We start from the raw sequence: 27,229 nt of genomic DNA on the forward strand, positions 1-27,229 counted from the left end.
TGCCAATGTGACACAATATATTAAAAATTTGCCCCTCTCTAGGGTTGACTTTTCTTCGCACCCCCTACAAAGAATTCCTGGCTGTGGGCCTGCACCCAGTAGAAAATAAATTGTTGGTAAGAAAGCTCACTTGTATTGAAAATAAACCTTTTCCATGTGATATTTAGGGGCATAAAATGATAGCATGTAGAAACAAATAATATTAGCACAGGTAAATTCCACCATCTTTTTTGTGGATGAAGTATTTCTATTTTTCTTACTTGATTTACTCACTTCCCTAGTGGAGGCAGGCAGCTGTAGCCCCTTCCTAAATCCAGGCCTGATGACATCAGTAGTGGATGCTCTCTGTTCAATCAGTCTACCTCATCAGCTAAATAAATAAATGCTTTCTTAACTTCATGTATTAGAATATATTAATTGTTGCTGAATAATCCTGGATTTTGTCATCCTTCCTCTCACTTTCCAAGCCTGCCTATCTATAGGTTCACTCTTGACCAAACAATACTTGCAGCATCTGTGTTTATAAATATATATTGGACAAAAACAGCCAAATGTGAAGTTGTGAGCCCAATAAAAAGAGTATGACGATTAGCGTATCTTCAATGTAAATCTACTATGAACACAATTAAACATATTTAGAAACTCAATGAAGTATTTGTGATCCATAAGCTATCGGTATGTGGCCATTAATTCCAGCAACTACTGCAACATTAGTCTTTGTCTTGGGAATATGTAAGTATGTGTAACTTTTTGCTATTTGTTTTGAAAACCCAGTTTGTATTTTTGTATTGCACCCCAGATCAGTAGTTTACTTCAGACTTAATTAATTGGCAAGAAATGTATTTTTCTAGCATAATCTGCTGGAACTATAGCTGAAAAGAACCTTTGGTAAGGCACAATTATACATTTGGATTCAGAAAAATTGGATCAAGAAAAGTGTAAGGCTTCGATGTATCATATAAACCATGAAAGAAGCAATAAGAATTAATATTTCACAATACAAAGATTCTTTTTTACTATAATATATTCATATCTTATGTGATGTAACATACATAGTGTGTGTGCTCAGAGGGAGGGTTAATGAAGCATACTGCATCATAGGGATTTTTTGTGGGGTACAAAGGATAATATAATATAATAATAAACTATTAAAAAATATATTTTACCTCCTGCTTCAATTCACACACAAAGTGGGTGGGGGAGCAGATTGAGTTAGTTATTTTATTGACTTGGTTATTTCAAGTAAATTTGCAAAAGAAAAATCGCTCACTTCGCTTGCAATACTACATTTCTCATCAACTTCATAATTATTCCTCTAAGGAAAGACATCATGGATTCGAACACAGAAGAGAACCTCAGGAGTGTGTACACAGAGCTGTAGCTGTGTGGGAAGAGATGGGTAGTTCACCTTGCAAAATATGTGCAAAAAACATAAAAAGTTGGAAATGACTAAATGCCATGGCTTCTCTTTGAAAGTTCTGATGTCCTATTAGGCTAGTATTAATGTATGTTTGCAGATAGGATTCTGTGCCTATGTAAAACCTGCAAAATACAGTCATTCCTAACAGTTTTATAAATGCTAGAAATACTAATATAAGGATTATAATTAAATATAACATCTGTACTGTTAAGGTAATATTTTTGCAATAGAACAAAGAAATCATGATGAACTTCATCTGACCATTGTAAGATATTTGTAATAATTATCTACACTAATGCCTCTTACAATTCAGATAATATTTTGTGTGTGTGTGTGTGTTTTGGGGGAAGATAGGCAGAAGTCTTACCATATCTTTGATTCCACATAGATACAGACTCCCACTAGCACATGAGAATAAAAAAATCTCAATAATATTAAATAATAAGTTTTCCATAAAATTTTGTCTGCACAAAATAATGTGTAAAGAATTTAGCAAAACATTTGTGGAGAGGATGTGCTACCTCTTAAGGAGGAGTGCATCATAGGCTTTGTGGGATGGGCACCCTTGTGTGTTCTAGCTCTGAAGATTAATGATGAAATTATCTGTTTGCAAAAACCATTCCTCCCTGATGTCATGTGATAACATTACAACATTATTTCCAGTCATTCACTATCACTCCACATGTGGACTTAATATTGTGTGTGGCCATGGTATAAGACTATGCCTCTACGAGTTATTTATGTAGTGGCAAGTTACAATTCAGAAATAACAATTCCGGAAAACCCAAAAAACTTTTTTAATCTAATAAACTCAAAAATAAAAAAAATAACAGTAGGACTCCAGCTGAAATTACACATGATAGTGAAAGTGCGATAGGCGACTGAAGGGTAGAACTCTTCAACGCTTATTTTCATGGTAACTTCTGCCCGCCGTCTTCCCTTGCAGCATTGCCAAACGTAAGACCAATCTGTTCCTCCTCTCTAACAACGCTTGTCACTACACCCGATGAGGTGAAGAATCTATTGTCGTCTCTTTCAACTCACCGTGCCCTAGGACCGGACGATATCAACACCATGTTCCTCAGGAAAACTGTGCAATCCCTGTGCTATCCCCTCTCCATTCTCTTGAACAGATGTTTTTCGGAAGGCATCTTTCCTCACGCTTGGAAACAAGCTAACATCACACCGATTCACAAGAGTGGTAACAAAAATCTTGTTTCATCTTACAGACCAATCTCCTTACTCTCTCCTACTCTCTCCTCTGTCCATCATCTGTGAAAAAGTAATCAAAGACAGACTGTACAAATTTGTTTCTCCGAACTTAAGCTCTAAGCAACATGGTTTTCTTCCTGGTAGCTCCTGTCTTACAAACCTGTCTGTTTTACTCTCACATGCTATGAACTGCATTTCAAATAATTCACAATTAGATGTAATATACTTTGATCTGGCCAAAGCTTTTGATACTGTTAGTCATCGTCTTCTGATTCACAAATTATGCATTAGATTCAACATTTATGGCAAATTTCTAACCATTCTCGCAGATTACCTTAGCGATCGCCAATAATGTGTCGTTCTTCCAGGAACTGTTTTTAACTTTCTTCCTGTCCTCTCTGGGGTTCCACAGGGTAGTGTTCTAGGACCTCTCTTGTTCATATTATTCGTCGATGACCTTGCCGACCATCTCACAGCTCCCTCTAGTAATTACTTTCTTTTCGCAGATGACTAAAATTTTCAGAGAAATCTCCACTTCCGATGGTACTCATCTTCTTCAGAATGACATAACATTTACTTCCTGGTGCCTGACATGGGACCTTACATTACATCCTGACAAGTGTACTACTCTCACTATCTCTCTCAAGAAGAATCTGTTAAAGTCATCTTACTCCATCTCTGGCAATAACATCAAAGCAGGATCCTCTCACAAAGACCTAGGCATTGTTTTCGACCACAAAAAAGCCATGTGTCTCTTAGGTTTACTCTACCGTTTCACTGAAATTAGTGACATCTCAACCCTCAACTTGTACTTCAAATCAATCATTTCCCCAATAATAGAATACTGCTCTCCCGTCTGGTCCATGGCATGTCCCACTCATCTCTCTAGAATCGATTCAGTCTTTCACTTCTTCCTAGCTATAGTTCTTCACAGGGTTCCCTCATTATGCAATTTTTTATCTCCGCATCTCTTGTCTTTTCTAAACTTACAAACTGCTTATCAGCAACGTTTGCAGAATGATTTCAGTTATATATACAAAATTGTGAATGGCAAAATCCACTGCAACATACTTCTTGAGGAATTCCACTTTCGAGTACCTATGCGCACAACACACAACACAAGATTATTTTATACAAAAAAACCTATACTAGAAATTCAAAAAAGATCTCTCTTTTACAGACTTGCAGCACAATACAATGATCTCCCCTCAAATATTGATACATTTTCCTCTGAGTTTGCCTTTCGGTCTTCTATCAGAAGGAATGCTTGTAATTAATATCACATAGTGCCATCTTTTACTTATTTTTTTGTTCATTTGCTATTCACTTTTATGTTGTTTTGTTACTCTTAATTATTTTTTAAAATTTTTTTTCTTATTATTATTGCTTTCTCATTGTTGACAATTTCAGTGTAAAATGGCCACCTGTGCTGTATCTGGAATTTTCTCAATAAATAAATAAACACAAAAGTACAACTTTAAATACAAGTACAACCTTGGTGACAATGAAGTTCGACCAGAAAGGAATACGTGATTAAATGCACAGAGGCATAGGCGGTGGAATGGGTGACCCGCAGAAGTGACGCATGTGTGTAAGAGGAGGCGTGTGAGCAGGCAAGAATCGTGATCCCAGCATGTTGCACCCAAGGTCACTTAAAGAACGAAAACGGGGAACTATACGCGTGACATTGAACTTCGATCAGGCACCAGACCCGTACGGAAAATTCCAGATAGTGGCGCATTCGACGGAAGCATGACGTCACGGACACGATAAGGGAGTCCGCCGTATATAAGCGCGTGCTGTGAACCGAGGAACCGCAGTGCATCATCACCATGGCCAGGGGCAAACCTATTGACAACGCCGTGAGGAGAAGAGTGGTGGAGTTGCAACGGGATGGACTCAGTGAACGGGAAATAGGGCGCCAACTGAACTTACCCAAGTCAACTGTCCACTGCATCATCAAACACCACCAAAATACGGGTACTACAGAGCCAGGTAAGGCCCCTGGTCGAAAACGCCTGCTGAGCGTGCGTGACCTAAGGATATTTAGGCGCTATATCCAGACCAACAATCATGTTTCTGTGGCCGAATTACGACTGTGGACTCGAAAACGTTTTCACATTGAAGTGTCAATCAGAACCATTCGCCGTTACCTACAGCGATGCGGTTACCGAGTGTACAAGGTGAAACGTAAACCCTTCCTTTCCATGTTGAACAAAGGAAATCGACTACGGTGGGCACGAATGTACCGGGGATGGACATTTCGGCTGTGGAACAGGGTTTTGTGGACGGACGAATCCATTTTCAATGTTGTTTAGGGGAAAATACGGAAAACAGTCATTTGTCGGAAGGAGGAACAGAATGAAGCAAAATGTTATACACGTCGGGTACAGAAACCTGCGTCAGTGATGGTATGGGGATGCATGACGGCATCTGGGGTTGGCCCACTACACGTCTGTGAGGGCATTGTGAATGCACACGCCTATCACACATACTGGAGCGGCATCTTCCCACAGTGCGAAGGCACCTGTTCCACAGGCGGCGCCTCATCTTTCAATACGACAATGCCAGGCCTCATACAGCGCGGCTGACAAGAGAATGGTTGACTCGCCATCAAGTGCGAACTCTGCCATGGCCACCATCGAGTCCCGACCTCTCGCCCATTGAGAATGTGTGGCGTGTTCTTAAGCGACGTGTGCAACAGAGGGGACCCACGACAGTGGCTGCTCTTATCGCCTGCCTGCAGGAGGAATGGCACCGCATCGATGTGGAATACCTTGAACGACTCGTCCGCAGCATGCCCCGACGCATTGCCACAGTTATTCGCCGACGGGGCGGCGTCACACCATGGTAAACAGGATCCCCTCTAACAGTGGTCGAACTTCAATGTCACGTGTAGATGGACGAAAATGTTTTATTTTGTGTGGACACCATACATTGCTGCGTTGCAGCGGAAATTTATGTTTTCCTTTGTTCCATGTAGCCTGCTGAATAAAATATGTTCAGCATATGCATGTGTTCTCCTTCTTTCACAACGCACTCCTATATTTGTGACTGGTCGAACTTCATTGTCACTAAGGTTGTACATATATTTTAATTAAGATCCAAAGCACTGTACAATGTGCCTCTGGCAAGAATCCGATTACAAAGTGACAGCATTACTCACTACAAAATTCGGGAGGACCTATATCAACCTCTAGAGCAAGACTTTGGTTACAAAAGAGAATTAACCAAAACTGGCCATTTTATTTCCACATGATCAACGTGGTTTAGATATGTAATGTTACATAAGGCTATGGTAGATTCAATGGCAGAGGGAAACAGGTACCACACATACACAGCTGCGTAGTTGCAGGCTGCGAATTACTTAATATAATTATTTGGCCAGAGACTGAAGGAATTTTAACTGCAGTTTTCAAAAATATTCTATCGGTATATTCATTTGCTTGTTTTACAACACCAGTTTTACTTTTTTGTATTTTCTTCAGATTGGTCGATGTGTAGCAGTGATTCAGCATTGCAGGTAAATATGTCTCATATTTCTTTCATAGGAATTATATATGCTACGTGTAATCTAATGCAATATAATGTTTTCTTCCCAACTATCTGATAGAATTTCTAGTCTCTTGTGGAAATTGTGGTGTTTTTTTGAAAGTTTGTGGATAAATCTTTTGAAAATATGTTTGTAATGATCAAACACCGAACTTTTATTAAACTATTCAGTCTAAGTGACACAAGCTTAATAAAAAAAAATCTGCAGGCCCTGTACAATTTTCTTTCATTGCTTCTTAGCATCAGGACTAAACATAAGACGACTTCTGTGGCAGACTGGTTAGCATGGTGTGCTATGATGCCAGGGGTCCTGGGTTTGAATCCCAGCCTGGGCATGGGTGTTATTTGTGAATGTCCCTTCATCAATTTCTTCATTTCATCACTCATTCTCATCTTTGCAATTAGCCAAAAATGGCAGAAAAGCAAAGTAAAATAAACATAAGGTTTCTGTGGGTGATTCAGAGAGCTCAAGGGGGGTATTGAGGTAAGAACAGTTGTGCCATTGGCATGGAAAAGTCATGACATTATTTAACAGACATTAAATATTCTAGTATAACATAATATTAACAAAATTGGTATGAACACAAACAGATGGATTCGGTGAGACACAGCCTTGGGTGGGAAGCTGAAATTTGATCATCAATAATTATGACATAACAGACCCTAACCATTTTATATTTCAGATCATATTACAAGATTTAATTCCTTTCCTTCCATTCATATGGAACAGCTGGGTATATGAAGAAAAGGGTTGGACTCAGGATTCAAGTGAAGGTACACTTATTTACATGATTAATTGATTGATTGATTTGGTGTTTTAAGTCCACAGTAAGGCTAATCGGGACTGGACCTACAGCTTAAAGTGGAATCCGAACCACTATGTGCCTCCACCAGGTATCGAACCTGGGACCTCTTGATTACAAGGCGACGACACTACCACTGCACCATTGGGGAGGCCCTTTTTTTACATGAATTTGTTACCATATTATGCAAGTAATTGATCTAAAATAATAGCCTTTTTTATCTACATTGAATGTGTTTTTCTTTTCTGCTTACATCTTGTTTGAAACACTACTATTTTAAATAATGAGTAAAACATATCAACCAAGATTCAGACCTTAATGTTTGTGTAGGACAATAAAGTATCCACATCATTTGTAAAAAATGAACCCTGAGAAGGCATGGGTGATAGTTATTTCTTTCATCAGTACCATGTGCATACAACAGCAAAGCAAACAGTAGGCAAATTGACCATTACAATTTTAATTCAGTTTGTTTCCCACACCATGATGATAAGGAATTGAAATGAAAACATTGAATCAACCGAATTTCACTCCTTAAAACAACACAGTATGTGGAATAAAAAAAAATTAAAATAATGGTGGACAGTTTTTCTACTATTATCTTAGCCATTGGATGTACAATAAGCATAATGGTATACAAGCCACAAAATCCAGATAACGGATATCCATATTTCAAATTATCCAATACCTGTTTTGGATGCAATGGATAATCTGGATAATATATAAAATCAGAATGGATGGATAAATTGTACATCCAGATAATTAATATATATATATATATATATATATATATATATATATAAATCAAAGAAGGTAAAAGGAAACACTCACCGGACAGTAGAAAAATTCAAAATTTTCGCTAATTTCATAGCATCATCGGTGTGAGGAGAAATAGACGGAACCGGTTTCCTTTTACCTTCTTTGATTTTTACTTAGCCCTTTTGGCCCTCCTTGCTTTTATCCTATATATATATATATATATATATAATGTGGATAATCAAGATATCCAAATATTTAGACAATCCTTGTATGCAAACTGCTATTTAATTTTTCAAGATGTTGGCCTCCATGAAGGAGTGGTTAGCACAGACAACCGAGGTTCAATTTGCGGCCTGGGCATATATGTTTTTTATTGAGTGTCCCTTCATCAATTTCATTGTATTATCATTCAACCTCATATTCACGATTAGCCAGATAAAATAAACCAAATCAATCAATCAATCAACTTTTTCAAGACCAGTACATTAATAAAACATTAAAATGCTGACCAAGGCAAACTTTTAAAGTATAAAAAATATACATAAAATCTAGAAAAGTTTGCCTTGGTCAGCATTTTAATGTTTTATTAACATGGAAACAAGGATTAACAGTGTTAACAGTAAGTTATTCTGGTAAGAATGGTTCCTGAAATTAAGAAAATTATTACCAAATAAAGGTTTGAGATTGCCCTTGAACAAATGCCTTAGATTGAAAAATAATCAAACTAATGTGATAAATCCACAGAGACTTTCTTGTTTGCCTGCTTTAAAATAAAATCCTGTGCTTACCCTCCCTTGAACACACCAAACCAAGTTGATCTGCTTCTTCCATCTGAGAGAGGAAGATAGGGGGGCAGGGGGAAGGGGGAAGGGTGACAGGATGGTTCTCAGGCAAAATGATGAAGGATACATGTTCATTAAGTATTTCATTTCCCACATGTCACAGGACACCAAATTGAGAATGTTATATTCTAAACTGTATCTCATTTACTCTTCTTGGTACAAGGGAAAATTTTGGGCATTTATACTGATTTTGGCATCCCCGTAAACCAGATAAATGATAGAACTGTCCAGATAATGCATACATTAACATATTTCGAATATCTAGATCATTCAAATATCAAGATATTTAGGATAATCTGAACATGCAGACAATTAGGATATCTCGATAGTTTGGATTGAATATCTGACATCTGGATAAAAAAAAATATCCAATATCCGGATAAAATTTTATCTGGATTTGGCTGCTGGTATAAACATTGAACATAAGATTTATAAACACATACAAAACTGAGTTTCACCTACCTTTAGATATGCTTAAAATAAACAAGTAACAAATTTAACCTTATTTTAAAGATAAAATTGACTGCATTTACTAATTGACCTTCCTGCTTATGATGGTGACAGCATTGTTGAGTCTTATAACTGTCATTATCTCATTACTTAAAAAAAAAATGTTGTTTGTACATTAGAAGCACAGCAAACATACAAGGTGGTGCATATTGTATCTACCAATAGAAGTTTGCAACCCTGTCGGAATGCAGGTGCGCATGCGCAGAAGTTTTCCATGCTTAGGCAGCTGCATGTCTCGCAATTAGTCTGCCATAGAACGTTGGTCGGTTCAGACACGAATCGTGGCAGTAGAGGCATTCATCCGAACGGGTCCCATTTAGGAGACGCAGTAGGTACTGCACTGGGAAGCATCAGGGTGCCAGAGAATCCGTCTCCTTCAACCTGAAGACTTCTATTTCTGCACGCTGCCCTTGGCTCTCTATCGTGTGACCCATCGTATCATGTTGTGATGCTCTGGCACTGGTTGATGGCAACCCTCATTGGGCCTTCGTTGCAGTGTCTCCTGAATGGGGCCCATTCGGATGAATGCCTCTACTGCCACAATTTGTGTCTAAATTGTCCAACGTTCCATGGCAGACTAATTGCGAGACTTTGAGCTGCCTAAGCATGGGAAACATCTGCGCATGTGCACCTGCGTTCCGACAGAGTTGCCAGCTTATATTGGTAGACACAATATGTGCCACCCTATATAAATTAACTCAAGTGCTTTTTTCCTTTACATTGTCAAACTAATATAAGCAATATATGTCATTTTAGATGAAGAAATTCTTGAAGATGAGGATCTAATAGAAATACCAGACAAAAAATACGAGTCAGTCAAAACCAGCGAAGAAATTATTATGATGATGGTGAGACAACTTTATTAAATAGTTAATAGATTATAAAATTATATATTACTAGGCTCAAAAGTATAGTTTTGTGGATGAATGGAAGCTGATTTTTTAGCTCTTGCAGGTTAGTATACCTGAAAATAAATCTAGAAATTACATTATTCATTTAGATTGTGTAAAGCTGATATAAATATGCAATTTCTCTGAATTCTCCATTGGTGCATTGGACAATCAAGTTTTTTTCAAAAGTTCATAGCTTGCAAACATGCCCAGTAAGGTGGATGGATATAAAATATATGATGTTTTAAACAGAGAAGATATAACAAAGTTTGGAATTATTCATGCTCTACCATTCCATGTGTCTTTTTCATTAGAGTACATGAAGAAATTGGGAGGATGAGAATGGCTTTTAGGTTACACAATTTTTATGTGTATCACATTTACACAAAGTATTTCTTATTTTATAGTAAATATTTCTGTGAAACACAATTTTCCTGTGATATGCATTTTACCTAGTACACATTTTTTTTTTACAGAATGAAAATGAAAATTTTGTGAAAGATGAACCAGCATACGTGAGAATTCCAATAAAGGTTTCTCATTTGAAAGGTTAGTGTAAAAAGATCCACAAACTGCAATTTTATTCTATATGTTAATTTTCTGATATGAAATATGTTGCATGGATGTGGTTCTCTTCACATTTGCTTTGATAATCATGTTACAATTATTTTCTACCAATGTGCAAACTAATAATATTAGAATCCTAGTTGGAAATGTCTATTGGTTTGAATTGAAATTTCAATTGGTTATTGGTTTCAATCTGAATCTCAACTGAAACCAATTGAAAATGCAGGACAATTTCCAATTGTTGAATTGTATCCAATTGTAAGTTTGAATATATTACAACCAATTGTTTTTAATTGTAAAATCAATTGGAAATTTCAATGCTGTTTCTAGTGTACAAATTCAACTGTGAACTGAAATATACTGAAACACAATTGTACGCCAACTGTACAGCTACCGTACTTCAACGGTAGGGCTACTGTACTGTAAAAAACAATGTTTACTACAATATGTTTATGTCATATTCAAATATTTCAAACAAAATAGTTTATGAGACAGAAAATATAACTTATTGACAAGTTATAAAAATGTGGTTCAACCTGGATATTGGAATTGTAATACTCTGAGCCAGTGGCGGCCGGCGGCAAGTATGATGGGTAGTGCAACGTGATCAAGAAATCGAAAAAAAAAAAAAAAAAAAAAACAACTCCGTAAAGCCCCCGCCCCCTCCTTGAGGTTGCCCCACTGGCCAAGATGTTTATCCTTGTTTGGTAACGTGGAAAACAGTGTTTGTTTAAGTAATAACACACTAATACGATTCATCTTCACTCACTAACCTATCTTTATACACTACAGGACATTTCACTAAAAACACAATTACAAGAGGAAGGAAAAACAAATCTTCTCACCTTCTCCCCCCTTCCCATGCACACATATTCCAACTGGATGTTGAAAATATTCTAGACACTTGATGTAAAAAGAAATTGTTGAAATACCAAAGGAAACTCACATCACCATAGGATCTTTTACTTTTATATTTTTAAAAAGTCTAGATGGTCCTCTAGGCGCATCTATCTATTATCAAAATGTTCATTTAACTTTGGAAAAATACTAGGTTCATTTCTCCAAAAGTTGTGAGAAAAGTAGATAGTACCTTTTTCACGAAATACTTCCCCAATGGGTCTTACAAATCCGTCGTATTTAGCGACTTATGTCTGAAGATGGCAACTGTGTCACCACTGCAAAAGTTTCCTTGCTGTGCCAAGCGAAAAGGGGCACGGCTGGTGTCTTATGGGCTAACCCCACCCCCCTGCTACCTTCTTCCCGGCTCATGGTGGAAATGTTACTCGCTGAGACTTCTCCAACCCTTTGCACGTGTTTCAACTTGGTTAGGCCAGTTCTTGAGTGGCGCGGACCGCTGTCTCGCCGAGGGTACGAAACAGCTGGCGATGCAGTGAGAAGGTTGGGGCGGTTCATATCTAGTCTGTGGTTGGGGCGGTCGTCACGTCAGCTTGACCAATTGCAAGATTCGAATCTCCTTGTCTGTAAACTATCAATGTATTAATTTAACAATATTTGGGCTAGGTATGCATTTCTTCTGAGGGTAGTGCCATGGCATGGCGGCTCTCCCCCTTAAGCCGCCGCTGCTCTGAGCTACCAATCCAACCTCTGCTTTACCATAATTTCCACAGATTATGAAAATAGTTGTAAGTAAAAGCATAATTACAGACATACTTAAGTCAGGTACCCGAGGAGTAGAAACTGACTAGGCCATAATTTGTTTTAACTTGATCAGACAAGTATAGTATGTTTTAATATTGAATCTTATAATTTTATTTATAATGAATATCCAGAGCCTTAAAGGAAGATGCTCATAAAAGGTATGTTGAAATGTATATTATTCCATGTTAATGCTATTTCCAAATTGCTAATGTGCCCTTGAACATAGACCTCATGTTAGTTCAGAAAAATCACATGACTTAACATACGTTTCTCTTTCCAGATCTACTTACTTACTATCAAAACCATGAAAAACTGTTATTCTTGCTATTGGGATTCTTAACATTAATTGGTTTGTCGTCTGCACTTCTTGTTGCAAAGCATTACTGGGTAAGTAGACCATCTAATATGACACTTCAATAACAACATTGCAATATACATTTATATTTTTATCACTGTATCGAGAGCAGAAAGGAATCAGATGTTAACATGTATGTATGTTAACACTCCACAAGCAAAAAATTGCTAGATTAGTTTTGGGTATTTATATGATAATTTCTTCAACATTTAATGATTAAAAAGGGGGCCATGTGATCTGAAATGTTACATCGAATACTTCTGAATCAATACTGCACTCTTTCTTCTTCTTGACGCTGTGAGATTCTTTGGTACAATATTGCTATCTAATTGGTCCCACCCTACAGGTGATCTAAATGATCAATAAAAAGTAAAGTGCTCCCCTGTGCATAGCACTATGCCATGAAGGTGTATAGGGGGTGTGGGGGTAACGCCCCACACTTTCTTGATCCGGTCGTGAGTGGGGGTGATGTGATCAGCATCACGCCCCTGACCACCTTTACCCCCCAGGGTTTCCCCCAGGTACCCATGTTATTCGATGCTGGGTGGGCGCCGGGGCCGCTTTTATCGTTAGAAAAGTTCCCGGATTTGAACCGGCCGGGGATCGAACTCGGGACCTTTAGCATGGTAGTCAGACGCGTTACCGACTGAGCCACCACGGCCATCAATAGAAATATCTATTTTCTATTACTTCCAAAATTTAGTTGGTAGTGCCATAACATTAAATATTTAATAAAAAGTTTATGTTAACAAAATTTCATTGTATTCCAGGAGAAAAACTTTACAAGAAAAATGAATGCAAAGTTTGGTAATTTAGAATTGCACATAAGAGAAGTAACAAAAACCATAAGGAAGCAAGAAAAACAGGTATTTATTACTACTTTAGTATTTTATGTCATTGTGATGTAGGTATTTTTGGATTTTTTAAAATTAAATTAATCATCCAGTGCTAAACCAAATTACTCTCATATCTTTCTCCTTTTTTATAGATAAAAGCTCTTCAAGAAGATGTGAAAATTCTTTGTACTAAGCAAAAATGCATTAGGACCAGTTTGGATCATTTAGAGGTAAGATTAATATAAAAAAGTTTAAGACTTTATCAAACTGTGAACATTTATAACCACATCTTTAATTTTATTGGGAATAATCCTTTAAAGTCACCTCAGTCCGTTTTGTTATATATTGAGAATTTTTTTTTTTTTCAAATACCATTCAAATTTGAAATTTCTCTGTGAAAATTAGATTATGGAAAATTAAGAAACAGACAAGCCTTTCATTTATTCTCTCTCTCGTAAAATTTTAACTCTGATAAATTAATTCTTGAAGTTTTCTTGACAGTGAATGTTAGAGTGATTTTCTTGGGATGTCAGCTAGGTCAGTTCCTGATAGGCTTCTGAGCTTACGAGAGCTAATTTCACTCTCATTTTTGGAATCCTGTCCAAAAGTGACCTCGCTGTTATTCCAAGAGATTTTTTCATCACATGCTGCCAGGAAAACTTTAAGATTGATAACTTTAATTCTTGAAAGCTCGGAAGTTTGTCCAGACTGACCTAGCTGATATCCAGAGAGAATCTCTTCATCTGATCAACTGTTTAAGAATTGCAAATTAATATTAAGTAGAAAATTATACACAGCCCCACTAGCACAGTACACCATTCAATATTATATTATTTGATCTAATACTTTAAAAGTTGGATTTCTTTTCAAATACTTTTATCAATAATTCCTTCTTAATTGTTTATATTTTATTTTAAGGATGTATCCCCTTTGGTGGAGAAGGACTTCCTGAATTTTGAACGACAGTTGAGGGCAATGGAAGACAGCAAATTTTTGCGGTTGGTTACTTAATAATGTTTAAAATCTCAAAATTCAACATTCAAATAGATTGGAATCCCAATTTACATTCCTGAATTTTATATTTTTCTTCATTCAATTTCCTTGCTCCCAATATAGCAACATGGTACATAATTCTCCTAGATTTTACATTTTCTTTCATTTTTTTTTTTTTTGTTGTCTTGATCCCCTTAAAAATGTAAAATTGAGCACTGTATCGTGTAAGAGAAGTGTGGTATTTGAAATTTCCCAGTTGTGGGATGCCAGCAATTCATTTTGCAACATAAGGTATTATACCCATAAACCATCCCCACCAACAGTTAAAACTGAGCAACTTAACTGCTGTTAAGAAAGAGTCAGATTCTCCCTTACAAATATCATCTTCTGTAGGATGACGTTCCATTCCACCAGTGATGTGCCAAAGGGGGTTTGGTTGGGGCCATAACTCCTTCCCCTTGACCCAGTATTACATAAAAAAATGACCATCAAAGGCAGGAAAATATTGCAAAATGAGGACTGACTACTAAAAAAAAGTATACGTAAACCCTCTCCTTTTGAAAATCCTGGACACGCCACTGCATTCCACCTTTAAAGTTTGTTATTCCACAACTTCATTACAAATGCATTTTTAGACATGTTTTCTTCAGGTTTAAATTTTAAACACTAAGAAAATGAAAGAGAAGTGCTTCCCATGAACATTGCAACATGCCTTGGAGGCACATGGAGGTAAGGGGGAGGAGAAGGTAGGGCCCCAACACATACACGATTTTGGCCATTTGTGGAGGTGACATGGTCAGTATCATGCTCTGGCTGCTCTTTACTCCCCAGGGTTGCTCATAGACACCCCGCTTATCAGAGGCTGGATGAACCCAAGAGCTGCTCCATGCAGGGGCATTGTTGGAAAAAATCACACTTGATATCAACTACCCAGATATCAAACGTGGGTTTCCTATCTGGCTGTAAGATGCCTGGACATCTCTCATTAACCAAATAGCCTATATATGTAGTAGACTCACAATACATACTACTGGTATTAAAAATACATGAAGTTAACTTGTTTTTCCTTGATATGGTAAATGCAGTGAAATATTTATGAATGCACAACACATATTTATGTTATCAATGAATCATTTTCTTTTTGCCATTTTATTAATTTCAGGTTCATGTGTATGAATTCTGAAAGTCAAGGAGAAACCACAATTAAAGCAGCGAAGTAGAAAAATTGGCAATATGACATTGGGAATTGAACGGAGAAAGTGTCAGTTACTATTAGGGGAATAAAATATGAATGGGCAATAATAATAATTATTACCAGCCACATTTTGGTTTATTGTGGTGATGAGGATGAATATTAGATGAAATTGATGTCAACGACAGAACTTATGTGGCAAAATTGCAAGTCGATTACTCAAGGTGAATGGGCATTATGTGCTATGGGAAACTTTTCCTAGTTATATTAGTTTCACATCTAATTTCCTTTTGTGTCATAAGTTTGATACTACAACTGTTCTTTTTTTAATGTGTTACATCTCTCATTGCCTTCCTTCCTTCTTCTTTGATTGGCACACACCGCCTATGAGCGATTTCTTGCCAGGGGTCCTATTTGGTTTGTTATGAGAAAGTTTGTTTACATTCCAAGTATCTGTTTGTTTATGTTACAATGTTGTGTTTTCGTGCAAAGCTGTACAGTATCCACATGACATCAGACCGTGGTTCGTAGAGTAGAGTCGAAAGGGACATCGGAAATGGAATACCCACACGTTGTAACTGTTTGTATAGAGTATTGCGATGTTGTTGTCGAATTGGGCATTGTAAAAACAAATGTGTGGTTGATTGTATAGGTTCTCCACACTGACAGGAAGTTGCAGGCACGGTATATGAACTTGGATGTATGACAACGTGACCTGTACGCATTTGCATGGTAAACACTAAAACTGCACGGGGTAGGTTAATGTGTTGAAACCAAGGACGTTTATTGCCGACTTGTGCATGCCATCTATATGTATTGGTATTGAGGAGTTGTTGGGTGCACCAATCGTCCCATTGTTGTTCTACTTTGATTTTTACCCGTGGGAGGAGGTCAGTGTACGGCAGGTGCATCGGGGTAACAGTTTCTTTCGTTCTTGCTTGTTTAGCCATTACGTCAACGCGATCTTGATATTTATTAAGGTCACTGTGGGCGCGAATATATGTGAAGGTCGCTGACAGACCCTGGTGTTGAAGGTCTAGCATGATTCGGAGAATGAGATAGGGAAATACCGTTAATTTATATGCTGCCCGACCTGTTCGTGCTAACGTTTGAAGTACGCTCAATGCGTCCGTAAGAATTAAAGAATGATCGAGTCATAACTGCAGGGCGAATTGTAGTGCTTTATTGATAGCATAACATTCCGCCGAGAAGATCGACATATCGGATGGGAGGGAAAATTGTCGAGTGATGTTATGAGATGGTACGTAAAAAGCGCATCCCACACCGTCCGCAGACTTCGATCCGTCAGTATAAATAAAGGTTGATCTGGGCCACAATTCTCTATAATTTTCATGTCTGCCATGATCTTCATATTGTATCTCTACTCGGGGTTCTGTGGGAATATTCAGTTGATATAAAAGCGGGTCCGGATGGGTAAAAGTTTGGTGGTAAGCTTCAGGGTCAATATTATAACATTGTAAGAAAAAAAAACGTTTAGTGGGGGGAGGGGGGTCGGGAGGCCAAACCATTGTCTTTGAATCGCAAATGTTTTATTAAAGGGATGAGCGTGTCGCGCCCACGATTTGAACAAATATTGCACGGTGAGTTTGATGCGTCGGTGTGACAAAGAGGATTCATTGCTTTCTAAATATACACTAACATTGGGACTGGACGGCATGAGTCCTAGACATGTACGTAAGGCTCGTCGTTGTAATACGTCTATAGACGTAAGAAGTTTTGGATTGGCCCCACCATATGCTGGTGCTGCATAATCAAACAATGTACGAAAACAATTTTTATAAAATAATAGCATTGTATGGGGGTGTCCTCCCCACTTGGTCGTGGAAATACAGCGAAGTAAATTAACAATTTTTAACCCCTTTTCCTTGAGATATTGTATATGCCTTGCCCAATTCAGTTTCCTATCAAAGTATACACCCAGGTATTTGACATTGTCGACTACTGGGATGTGTTGTATTTCTGTGATATTATTAGGGTAGCTGCTCATTTTTCTCGAGTTAAAAATTATGATTTTGGATTTCGGAATGGAAATAGTGAGTCCTAAGGTATCTAAGTGATCTGTAAGAATTGTGACTGTTTTCTTTAGGGCGAGTAAGCCTTGCGTGGCGTCAGGGGTGCATTTATAGCAGCAAAGGTCGTCGGCGTATTGTAACAATTTAAAGCCGTGCATATTTAGGTGATGTATATGGTGGGTATAGATATTAAATAGTAGGGGGCTAAGGGGCGAACCCTGAGGGATCCCCGTGCGAGCTATACGGGGGCCTTCCAACCTATCTTCAAACCAGAAGTGTAAATTTCTTTCGTGATATAAATTCCAGATTATGGTCCCTACTATGGGATGTATGTTTAGTTGTACCATCATTTTATATAAGATCGGGATGTGAACAGCATCATAAGCATGTTCTATGTCAGTGAATAGGCCAAAGCAATAATCTTGAGTAATCTGGCTATTTTGAATTTCAACTGTAAGGGTAGCTATGGCATCTTGGCTACCATGCTGCATGCGGAAACCCATTTGTGTTGGCGAAAATAACTTATTCTTTTCCAACGCCCAGTTAATGCGATGTTGAAATGTTCGTTCGAAAAGTTTGGCAACTACTGGTATTAATACTATTGGTCGATATGACTTTGCCTCCGCGGGAGGTTTGTTTGGTTTTAATATGGGGAGGACTATATGGTGACGCCACTCGATAGGGATTAGGCCTGTGCGATAGACGGTATTGAATATATGAGCAAGTAATTGTATACCTTGATGTGGCAGATGTTTGAGCATGTCATAGGTGAGACCGTCATATCCCGGGGAAGTGTTCGGCACAATTTCTAAAATTTGTTGTATTTCGATAGCATTAACAGCCGGGAAATCGGCAGTGAAATCGAAATTCTGTGCAAAGGATTTTGCCTCTCGTGCGCATACAGAGGGTGGCGTGAGTATTTGCATGAATTCTGCTTCCCACTGTTTATCCAGATTTTTTTCGTCTTGGGTGGGCCGGATTCCTAATAGAATGAAATTTATTCCATATGGAACTAAGGCTATCTGTGCAATCGAGAGAATTACAAAATGAATGCCACGCTTCTCTTTTCGCTTGTAAATATATTTTCTTCGCCTTAGCTTGCAGTCCCCTAAGTTCGATTTTCTTCCCTGGCGAGGGGTTTCGTTCGTATCGTTTTAATTGATCTTTTTTTTGACATTTTATTAAAGCACAATCTCGGGTCCACCAACTGAGGGAAGGAAATTTAATTGGGCTACTATATTGACTGCGATGGGCACTATTGTCTATTGCAACGGTAATCATATGGAGGAAATTTTGGTATGTTATATTTCCGTCATTGTGGTGAGTTGTTTGATCATAAATGCTTTTAAATTGTGCTGTAAATGCGTCCCATTTTATGGAAGCTTTGGTCCAACGTTTCACTGGAACCGACTCCCTATTTTCTCTCGACAAGCATGTGGAAAACGATCTACGGGCTATAAGTAATATGGGGGAATGATCACTGCCACGGAGATCTTGTTCCTTTACCCAATGAAAACTATGATACAAGCAGGGAGAAGTAATTGTGAGGTCAATACAGGAGGGTCGATTACCATTTAATGGATAATGAGTAGGGCTGCCATCGTTAAAAAGGATAAACCGATTGTGTGTAATCCATTCATCTAAATTTTTCCCCAAACGATCCGCGTACGGATGTCCCCAAGAGGGATGATGGCCATTAAAGTCACCGAGAATGAGATAGGAGACCAGAGCAAGGGATATGATCTCTTGTAACTCGTGAGAGCGGATTCTTTGGGAGTTGTTTGAGGAGGGAATATATAATGAAATGATGACTATATATCGGTCATTAATGTTGACTCTGATAGCCACTAACTCTAGTTGAAAGGTCTGGATGAGGAAAAGGTTATGTGGAATTTGGATTTCTGTATGAGAAAGGGTTTCATGAACATATATGACAGTACCACGCTGATGCGTAGGGTTGCCGTACAAGTGATAATGGGCGAGTCTATAATTCTCGTGCTTCTACCTTTAACTTCCTGCAAGCAAAGAATAAGCGGGTGGTATTCAGCAATTAAATCTAATAGTTCGAGTTTACGTGCAGAGAAACTATTCACATTCCATTGTAAGATGGTACCCATTTCCGATGTCACCTTAGGCATTGTCTTCGAGTAACGTCAAAAGTTTGTCTGTCAAAAATTGAATGTGCTGGATGAGTCGAATTCGATGGGCGTTGTCCCGTATTTGTCTAACAGTATCCCACATGCTGGGAATCATATCTAATAGAGCTTGATACACCTCGCTGTGTTCGGTAGGTTGGTCAGTAATGTGCGAGTGTGGATTATCATGCCTCTTGATCGGATGCAAATATGTTTGGCATTGGAAATGCTTGGAATGGGAATGAGTGTCATTTATTGGGTATGCGTTATTTCCTACGGGTTGGGATGTCACTTCCTCTAGATCGGTAAGGGTCGATGAACTAGCAGGGGACTCTATTGCGACGTCATCGTCTTCCCATCGCGGACGGCGATGTATTTCTTTCCTCGGGGAAGGGCGGATTTTGGATTTCTTAGTGTTTCTTGGTTGAGAAGTGGTCTTAAAGGATGGCACCTTAAAGCGAGAAGAATCAATTGATGTTTGAGGATCCTTATTTTCAGGAAAGTCTCCGTCAGATTGATTATGTAGCGGGGAAAATATATTGGCATATGTCCTGTTTGAGGAGTGCCAAGTGTGATTAGTAAAGAAAGGTTTTGTGCGGGAGGTCTGCAAGTCAGGGAATGCCTCTTTCGTCACTCGGGGTCGATAAACATCATCGCGAGTGGGAGTGGGGAGGAAGATGCCTTGCAGCTTGAGTTTCGCCTCCCGATATGAGATATTGTTTTCAGCCATGCTGGTTTGGACAGCTGATTCCAAACGCCAGCTCGCACAGTTACGGTCTAAGGCTGAATGTGGTAACTTGCAATTGATGCAACACAAAGTACTTTCACAGTCCTCTGGGTGGGAGTCCAATCCACACTTGGCACACTTGGGTTTTGATTTACAAACTAAATTTAAGTGGCCGTATCGGAAACATTTGGAGCATTGCTGGACGGATCGTATACGCGGTCGAACCTCGAATATTTCACTGTTAATGAGAACTTTCTCCGGCAAAATATTACCGCGAAATGTGATGCAAAAGAGTTTAGTGGGAACTAACTGGAAAGATCCATCCTCTTTCCACAGTTTTTTGTTCATGCGCTTGGCCAAAAGGGCAGGAATAGGACTCTCGAAACCATCGAGAACGTCCTGTTCAGACACGTCATGAGCTATGCCGAATATGAGTCCTTCCCGTTGAATTAACGATAATGGAATTCTCGTTTTGACTCCCATATCTTGATGCATTGCACTACGCGTGAGAAACTCATTAGCAGCTTTAGCGGTGGGGAAAGTCACCCGAACGCGATTACGACCGCATTGTTCCACTAATTGTACTCGGACTTCTTTCTTACGGAGATAGTTACCAACACTTCCAGCGACAAGAAATTTCTCGTTATTGTCTATACCATCAAATAGGACTATATATGGACCCGGCATATCCGTACCATACCAATATGTAGGTGGAATCTGGGGGGACACATTAAGTGTATCACTTCGGGAGATTTTATCGGGGTGAATATCGTCCACTTCTTCACGAGAACGTTTATTGGAACCTTTCTCAGCGTCCATGTCGGATTGGGAGTCCGGAGTATGATTCCCGGCCATGATATAACGGGCCTATTTCACGGTCCCGTAAATTTAATTCGATACTCAAGCACAAGATCACTTCGCAACACTATCACTGGTTCACAAATAATTTCCCGTACAGGAAAAGGATATGGAGACAGTTCGAACAGGTATACGGTGGTAGTTACTCAGGATCGCTTTAACTACAGGTCTTGATCCTATCACTTCCTATCGCGAACTCCCTCCATCTCTCATTGCTCCACATGTTCCAAAAGATAACAACAACAACAAATACTATAAAATATATAAGAATTATCTTTTACAGACTTATTATCTCTTGAAAAATCCATAAGAATCTCAGGGATTTGTAGACATGTTACAATCAATTTCCCTGATTCATGTGATAATAACTATCAAATCAACTTACTTTTGTTTCTTGCAGCTGCACTGGTGGTGATGCTTTATTCTTTCCAAAACCTGTTGGTGAGTGTGCTAAGGATTTTTTTTACACTTCCATTGTAAAATAAATAGCAACCATCCATTACACAATTATAGTGGTAGTGAGGGGATGGGGGGGGGGGGCAAAGACAGTTTGCTTTCCCTTCGTAGATAAGGTTCAGTAGAGTTCATTATTTCACTTAAGGGTCATTCCATGGCAGGTTAAAACATGCAAGTGGATCCACTCAAGTACCACTAGGGGACAGTGGCACCAACCACAGGGGGGAGGGGGGTTGGATTGCCCCCTCCAACCTTCGATGGAAGTCAAATCTAGAAGGGGGCAAGCATTGATGGCTAAGGGCACCTGCAAAAGGGGGAGGCGGCACAGAAGGGAATTGCCCCATTCAATTTCAAATTTTATGCAAATAAAAGTACATTTCGTAAAATTTTCTCGCTCGCTTCGCTTGCAAGACCTACTTTTCTCAGTTTCGTCAAGTTCAGAACCTTAGCTAAGGGACAGCGGGAGTCGGCCACGGATGCCGAGCGAGCTAGATGGAAAAATTTGTATAGGAGAGAATGCCATGGCATCCAGTGAAATTATTTGTGCCCTATAAAATCAATATTGTTACAAAAATTGGATCTAAAAATTTTCTTGTTCGCTTCGCTTGCAATATAGTTGTTTTCTGTAATGTAATGCATTTAAATAATGTGTTGTAGCCTATTATGTATCAAATAAACTTTCAATACGTACACGATTAATGTTTGCATGTTGCATATATATTTTCTTATTTTATGTTGCTCCATGTTGCATATGTGTAAGACATAAAAGTTATACATGTTATATGTACAAAAAATATTATCTACAGAATGCAATTATCATTCATTTTCTGCCATTCAAAAATACAGTTTGTGAAATTGTGTGCTTGTTTTCCATTATTAGCTAATGTGAAATTGATGGTGTTGAAAAAATATTTCAAATCGTTTGTTCCAAACAAATGCTTTAGCACAGACTTCTACCCCCTCTTTGCGTAATTTATGAGGATACTAACGTTTTTGATACTACTACTATTACTACTGTAATAATAATAATAATAATAGTCATTATTGTTGTTATTATTTTTATTATTATTATTATTATTATTATTGATTATTGTTGTTGGTATGTTTATCCTGGTACTTGCCCCCCCCCCCTTGCAGACAAAAAATTGTGGTTGCTCCTCTGCTAGGGGAAAGCTGCACCTACTCCAGTAGCCCCTTGATTGATCTGAATTGTTCTAAGTGCAGTGAATTTCCTAACTAATGTTTTTGCTAGAACTAACCTGTTAACAAGTTCTCACAAATCTCTGCCCTTATACACCTTTGAAAGAGATCTGATCATTGATTAAGGAGAAAAATAAAATGTTAGCAAGGGTATCTTGTGTCTAGGGCCTCAAGAGTGACAGACAACATCATGGATGTCCGCAGGATTTTCTCCAGGGAGGGGCAAGCAAGGTAATTTTTTTCGAGGTGGGGCAAAGGAGACATATTTTCCCCCATAATAGTGATGCCCCCTCAAAAAACACTATTTTAGTCTGAAATTATCATGTTTCTTCAACGAATTTATAATAATTAACACAAATTACTGCTACTGAAATGAAATTATGTGTGAAATAGATCATTTTTAGGTGGGTAATCATTTTGCAGTGGGGCCGTGGCCCCCCTTGCGGACGTCCATGGACAACACAGATTTAATGACATTTTAAAGAGTTGTATAATTAAAACCATTTGAGATAGTGAAAATATTTCAGAGGGTTTCTTTCAACCATAAGGGAAGGGTGTACTCTAAATTTCATCGAAATTTGAGATGATGGGTGACAAAATATTTATTTTTGCGTATATTTGATGTGGAATGATCTTAAGTAAAGATTGTACCTTTACAAATTTAGTAAACGATCCTTTAGCTATCTTACATCATATTTTGCTGCAAAAGGTATTACCTAGAAAACTGCCAATAAATGCAGACTTAACCAGGTCTTGTACCTGGGCTGGGTCCTTGCCATACTGCATAATTTGTTATATCCTGTTCCTTCATACTAACTGGCAAATCTGCATAAATGGATTTTTTTTAATGTAAGTTGTCAATATGTCAGAAATGACTGTAAGTACAAAGTTTAATTGCTTGGTGAACAGAAAGACTTAGAAGTTGTATTATACTGAAACATATATTAATTTTATTTTCCTCTGCCTTGCATATTATATGTTTATGTGCGTAAATTTCAATACCCTGCATTTTTTACAAAAGCATGGATATAGAAGACAGATAAAATTACAACACTGAAGTAGATTTCTAGCTGGAAATGTCTATTGGTTATAATTCGAAATTCAATCAGATTCAGTTGGTTTCATTTTGAATTTCTAGGTGCATATCCTGCAAGCTCCTGCCTTTTCAATGGTACAATGCTATTGATTCCAGTGTTTTTGAAAATAGTTGTGAAGTTTTCTATTTATTTTTATTACTCGTATTGTGCAAATTACATAATTTGCATTCTATGGTCATAGGTGGAATAAAAAAAATGTAAGGTGTCCCCATGATTATACCACCATGTTATGGAGGATGTGGAGTTAGGACTCCATACATTCACAATCATGGCCATTGTGGAGGTTGGGTGAACCCCACAGCTGCTTTATGTAGGGACATTGGTGGAAAAGATCCCATTTGAAATCACCCACCCTAGGTCTCCCATCATGGATCCTCTAACAACCAGACTACCATGGCTTAATAGGTTGAAAAAATCTGATTAATGACGTCCTGTATTCTCTGCAGGTCATCCTGTTCTTCAAGAGAGAATTTCCCAAGACATATTCCTTACAAGAGAAAGAAGAAGGTTAAAGAGCAATATCAGAATTCCACCAATACCAAGGCTGGAGAAGCTGTGGCATGCAGGGAAGTGGTATCTCAACAAGGATGGCAAATCTGAGCCACTTTACTGTGAGAAAATGAGAACCGAAAAATACTGTGGATACTTCTAACATAAAGGTATGAAAAATTATTCTGTAAAATAGTCAAAAATAGAAATATTAGTAAGATAAAAATGAATTATTTCTCTTGTAGTCTACGGTTATTACAAGTATAAAAACACAGTTTTTCGTTGTGATGTTTCAGGACACACACACTCCCTTCATTGGACATTTATTTTTAGTTTGATTAAAGATAGTTATATAACAAATAATTCTACAATGCAAGCAATGCATACGTACAAGATAAATTATTATAAAAAATGAAGTCGATTATCTCATGTTGTATTAAAAAAAAGAAAATTTATCCCCTGTGAATTGCACCATGCCATGAAGTGGGGGTGTGGAGGTAGAGCACCACAGATTGTCGATCTTGGCCAGATTGGTGGTTATGTGATCAGCACAACACTCCAATCACCTTTAACCCCCCCTCCCCACATCCCTCTGGTACCCATTATTTAGAGATTGTATGAGTCCTAGCAGAGATCCAACCTCGTGGATCAAACCTGGGTCTCCAACATGACAACCAGACACCCTGCCTATTGGATCATCATTGCTCTGCTTTATGCTGAATTACAAAGCATTTTTGAAGTGAAAAGATTAAGGGAAAACAGTTTATAAATTTTGTAAATTCAGTTTATGTTGAACAAGAACTGTAGTGTCTTGGGTGCTGTGTGGGATTTATTTGGATACTAGGATGCATTATTCTTGCATAAAAAATAAATTATCTTTATTAAGGTTCATATAAACTTAAACAAAATTTTGATAATGTTCAAATATTATTATACTATATACAACAGTTCTGCTGTTCACACTCCAATCAACTAAAAGTAAAGTGCTCCCCTGTGCTTTACACCATGCCATGAAGGCACATAGGGGGTCTGGAGTTAGGGTCCTACACTTTCTTGATCACGGCCAAAGGTGGGTGTGATGTGATCAGCACCATGCCCCTGGCTACCTTTACTCCCCGGGAGTTTCCTCCAGGTAGCCACTTTATATGATGCTGGGTGGGCAACGGAGCTGCTTGAACATGTGGAAAAAATACCACTTCTCCCCCACCGGGGAATTAAAAATTTAAAACAAGTCAAGATAAAAAGTAAGCTACATTTCCATTGATAATTATCAGCACTGTAATTATTTAATTTCAGAATCAACAGTGCATCTTTTCAACCACAGTGGATAGGAAATGTAAGCAGTAACAAACTTAAAGTGATTTTTACAAAGAAAACCTATATTAAAGAAGAATAAACAGTTAATTTTGAGCCATACAAAGGTAGATAATGCTAATATAAGCATAAGTATGTTCTGAAATCACTATATTGTTATAGTGCAAGCTTTTGTAAAATTATCACCAAGCTTGCATGTTTAAAATGCAGAATAACAAGGATTTTTTGCATATGATTACATTAATAATTTCATAAAATAAAATTTAAAATGAATAATGAAGCAAGGTTATAATATATAAAAGATTAATTCGAGACTTCAATTTTAATCAAAATTTCAACTGCAAATAGTTTATCAAAATCTATCAAGTGAATATCCTACAGGTAACAAATTGTTTTATTTCCCACTATTGAGGAAAATGGAAAATATACATCTTTAATCCTTACGAATATTAGAACTTAGTTGTTAGAATGAATGTTATATAGAGTTTGAAAGGCTTTCTATGTCTAAACATTGTCTGTTTCTTATTGATTGTAATGTTTAGATACTCTATATTTGTATGAAGCAGTAACTAATAATGTTTTATATTGTAATATTTCTATTAAATTGTGTGCAAAATACATTTATGTTTTATTTAAAGCTAATCACCATTAATACAAGGAGAGGAGTGAATTTTGTGAAATAAATCACTCAGTCTTACATGCACGCATAAACTCTTAAGTAGGGGAACATACACTCAAAATCTCCCTGAATAATTGTTCTCTGCAGATTTCAGCATAAAAATTCTGTCCAACACTATTGCTCTTTCTGAAAGCATTTTATATTTTTATAATAAGGTGATTACTTGTCGTGTTTTAAGCATGGTATTCTTACTTCAAAGCTCTCCCCCCAGCCTCACCCCAAAGCATTTTTTTAGTTGTCTTTAGAACAACTCTTTATCCTACTTTCAAAGAAATTTGCACTGTCTTGCAACACTAGAGCTAACTATCAGTAGCAAGCTGTACCACAAATAACAGGTGAGCTACTAATAGAAATCAGCAGAATTAGAATTAGAAATTATTTACTCATGAGTGAAGTTCATGAGTAAAGGATGTTGTTAAACGCTGTGGTTGCTCTACCACTTATTTTGCAAAACTTGTACACTTCACAACTTCTTTCTCTCTCTCCCCCCCACACACACACCACCACCACTTCATCCACCTTGGTAATATAACTGTTGGGTTTGACAGAAAATAATAAAAGCTGCAGCACCATCTCAGACAGCAATAGTTAATATTTAATACCATTGAGTCTGTGGAAAGTTGCAATATGTATCTTACCTACCTGGTTATG

At 37.8% G+C, this 27,229-nt stretch overlaps 1 protein-coding gene across 2 annotated transcripts; it reads left to right on the forward strand.

Annotated features, from left to right (window-relative positions):
• The first annotated feature begins 589 nt into the window (after positions 1 to 589).
• Positions 590 to 26,226, forward strand: LOC145998585 (uncharacterized). 2 transcript variants are annotated; one of them, XM_083135024.1, is made up of 12 exons: positions 590 to 732; positions 6,121 to 6,155; positions 6,868 to 6,958; positions 9,855 to 9,946; positions 10,465 to 10,537; positions 12,495 to 12,601; positions 13,340 to 13,435; positions 13,558 to 13,635; positions 14,324 to 14,403; positions 21,744 to 21,784; positions 24,543 to 24,755; positions 25,882 to 26,226. In XM_083135024.1, the coding sequence occupies exons 1-11, from the start codon at positions 678 to 680 to the stop codon at positions 24,746 to 24,748; spliced, it is 954 nt and encodes a 317-aa protein (XP_082991150.1). In that variant the 5' UTR covers positions 590 to 677; the 3' UTR covers positions 24,749 to 24,755; positions 25,882 to 26,226. The 2 variants fall into 2 exon arrangements, with proteins under 2 accessions (XP_082991150.1, XP_082991152.1); XM_083135026.1 differs by having other exon boundaries at positions 604 to 736.
• The last annotated feature ends 1,003 nt before the right edge of the window (positions 26,227 to 27,229 follow it).

Source organism: Lepisma saccharinum, chromosome 14 (assembly GCF_977018435.1).
Source record: "Lepisma saccharinum chromosome 14, izLepSacc3.1, whole genome shotgun sequence".
Lineage (NCBI taxonomy): Eukaryota > Metazoa > Arthropoda > Insecta > Zygentoma > Lepismatidae > Lepisma > Lepisma saccharinum.

Excerpts from the sequence above, each read along its gene's own strand:
- LOC145998585 (XM_083135024.1), top strand. The coding sequence starts at position 678 with ATGTGGCCATTAATTCCAGCAACTACTGCAACATTAGTCTTTGTCTTG. Across the intron at positions 6,959-9,854 it reads GACTCAGGATTCAAGTGAAG|ATGAAGAAATTCTTGAAGAT; the intron begins GTACACTTATTT and ends ATGTCATTTTAG. Across the intron at positions 14,404-21,743 it reads GAAGACAGCAAATTTTTGCG|CTGCACTGGTGGTGATGCTT; the intron begins GTTGGTTACTTA and ends TGTTTCTTGCAG.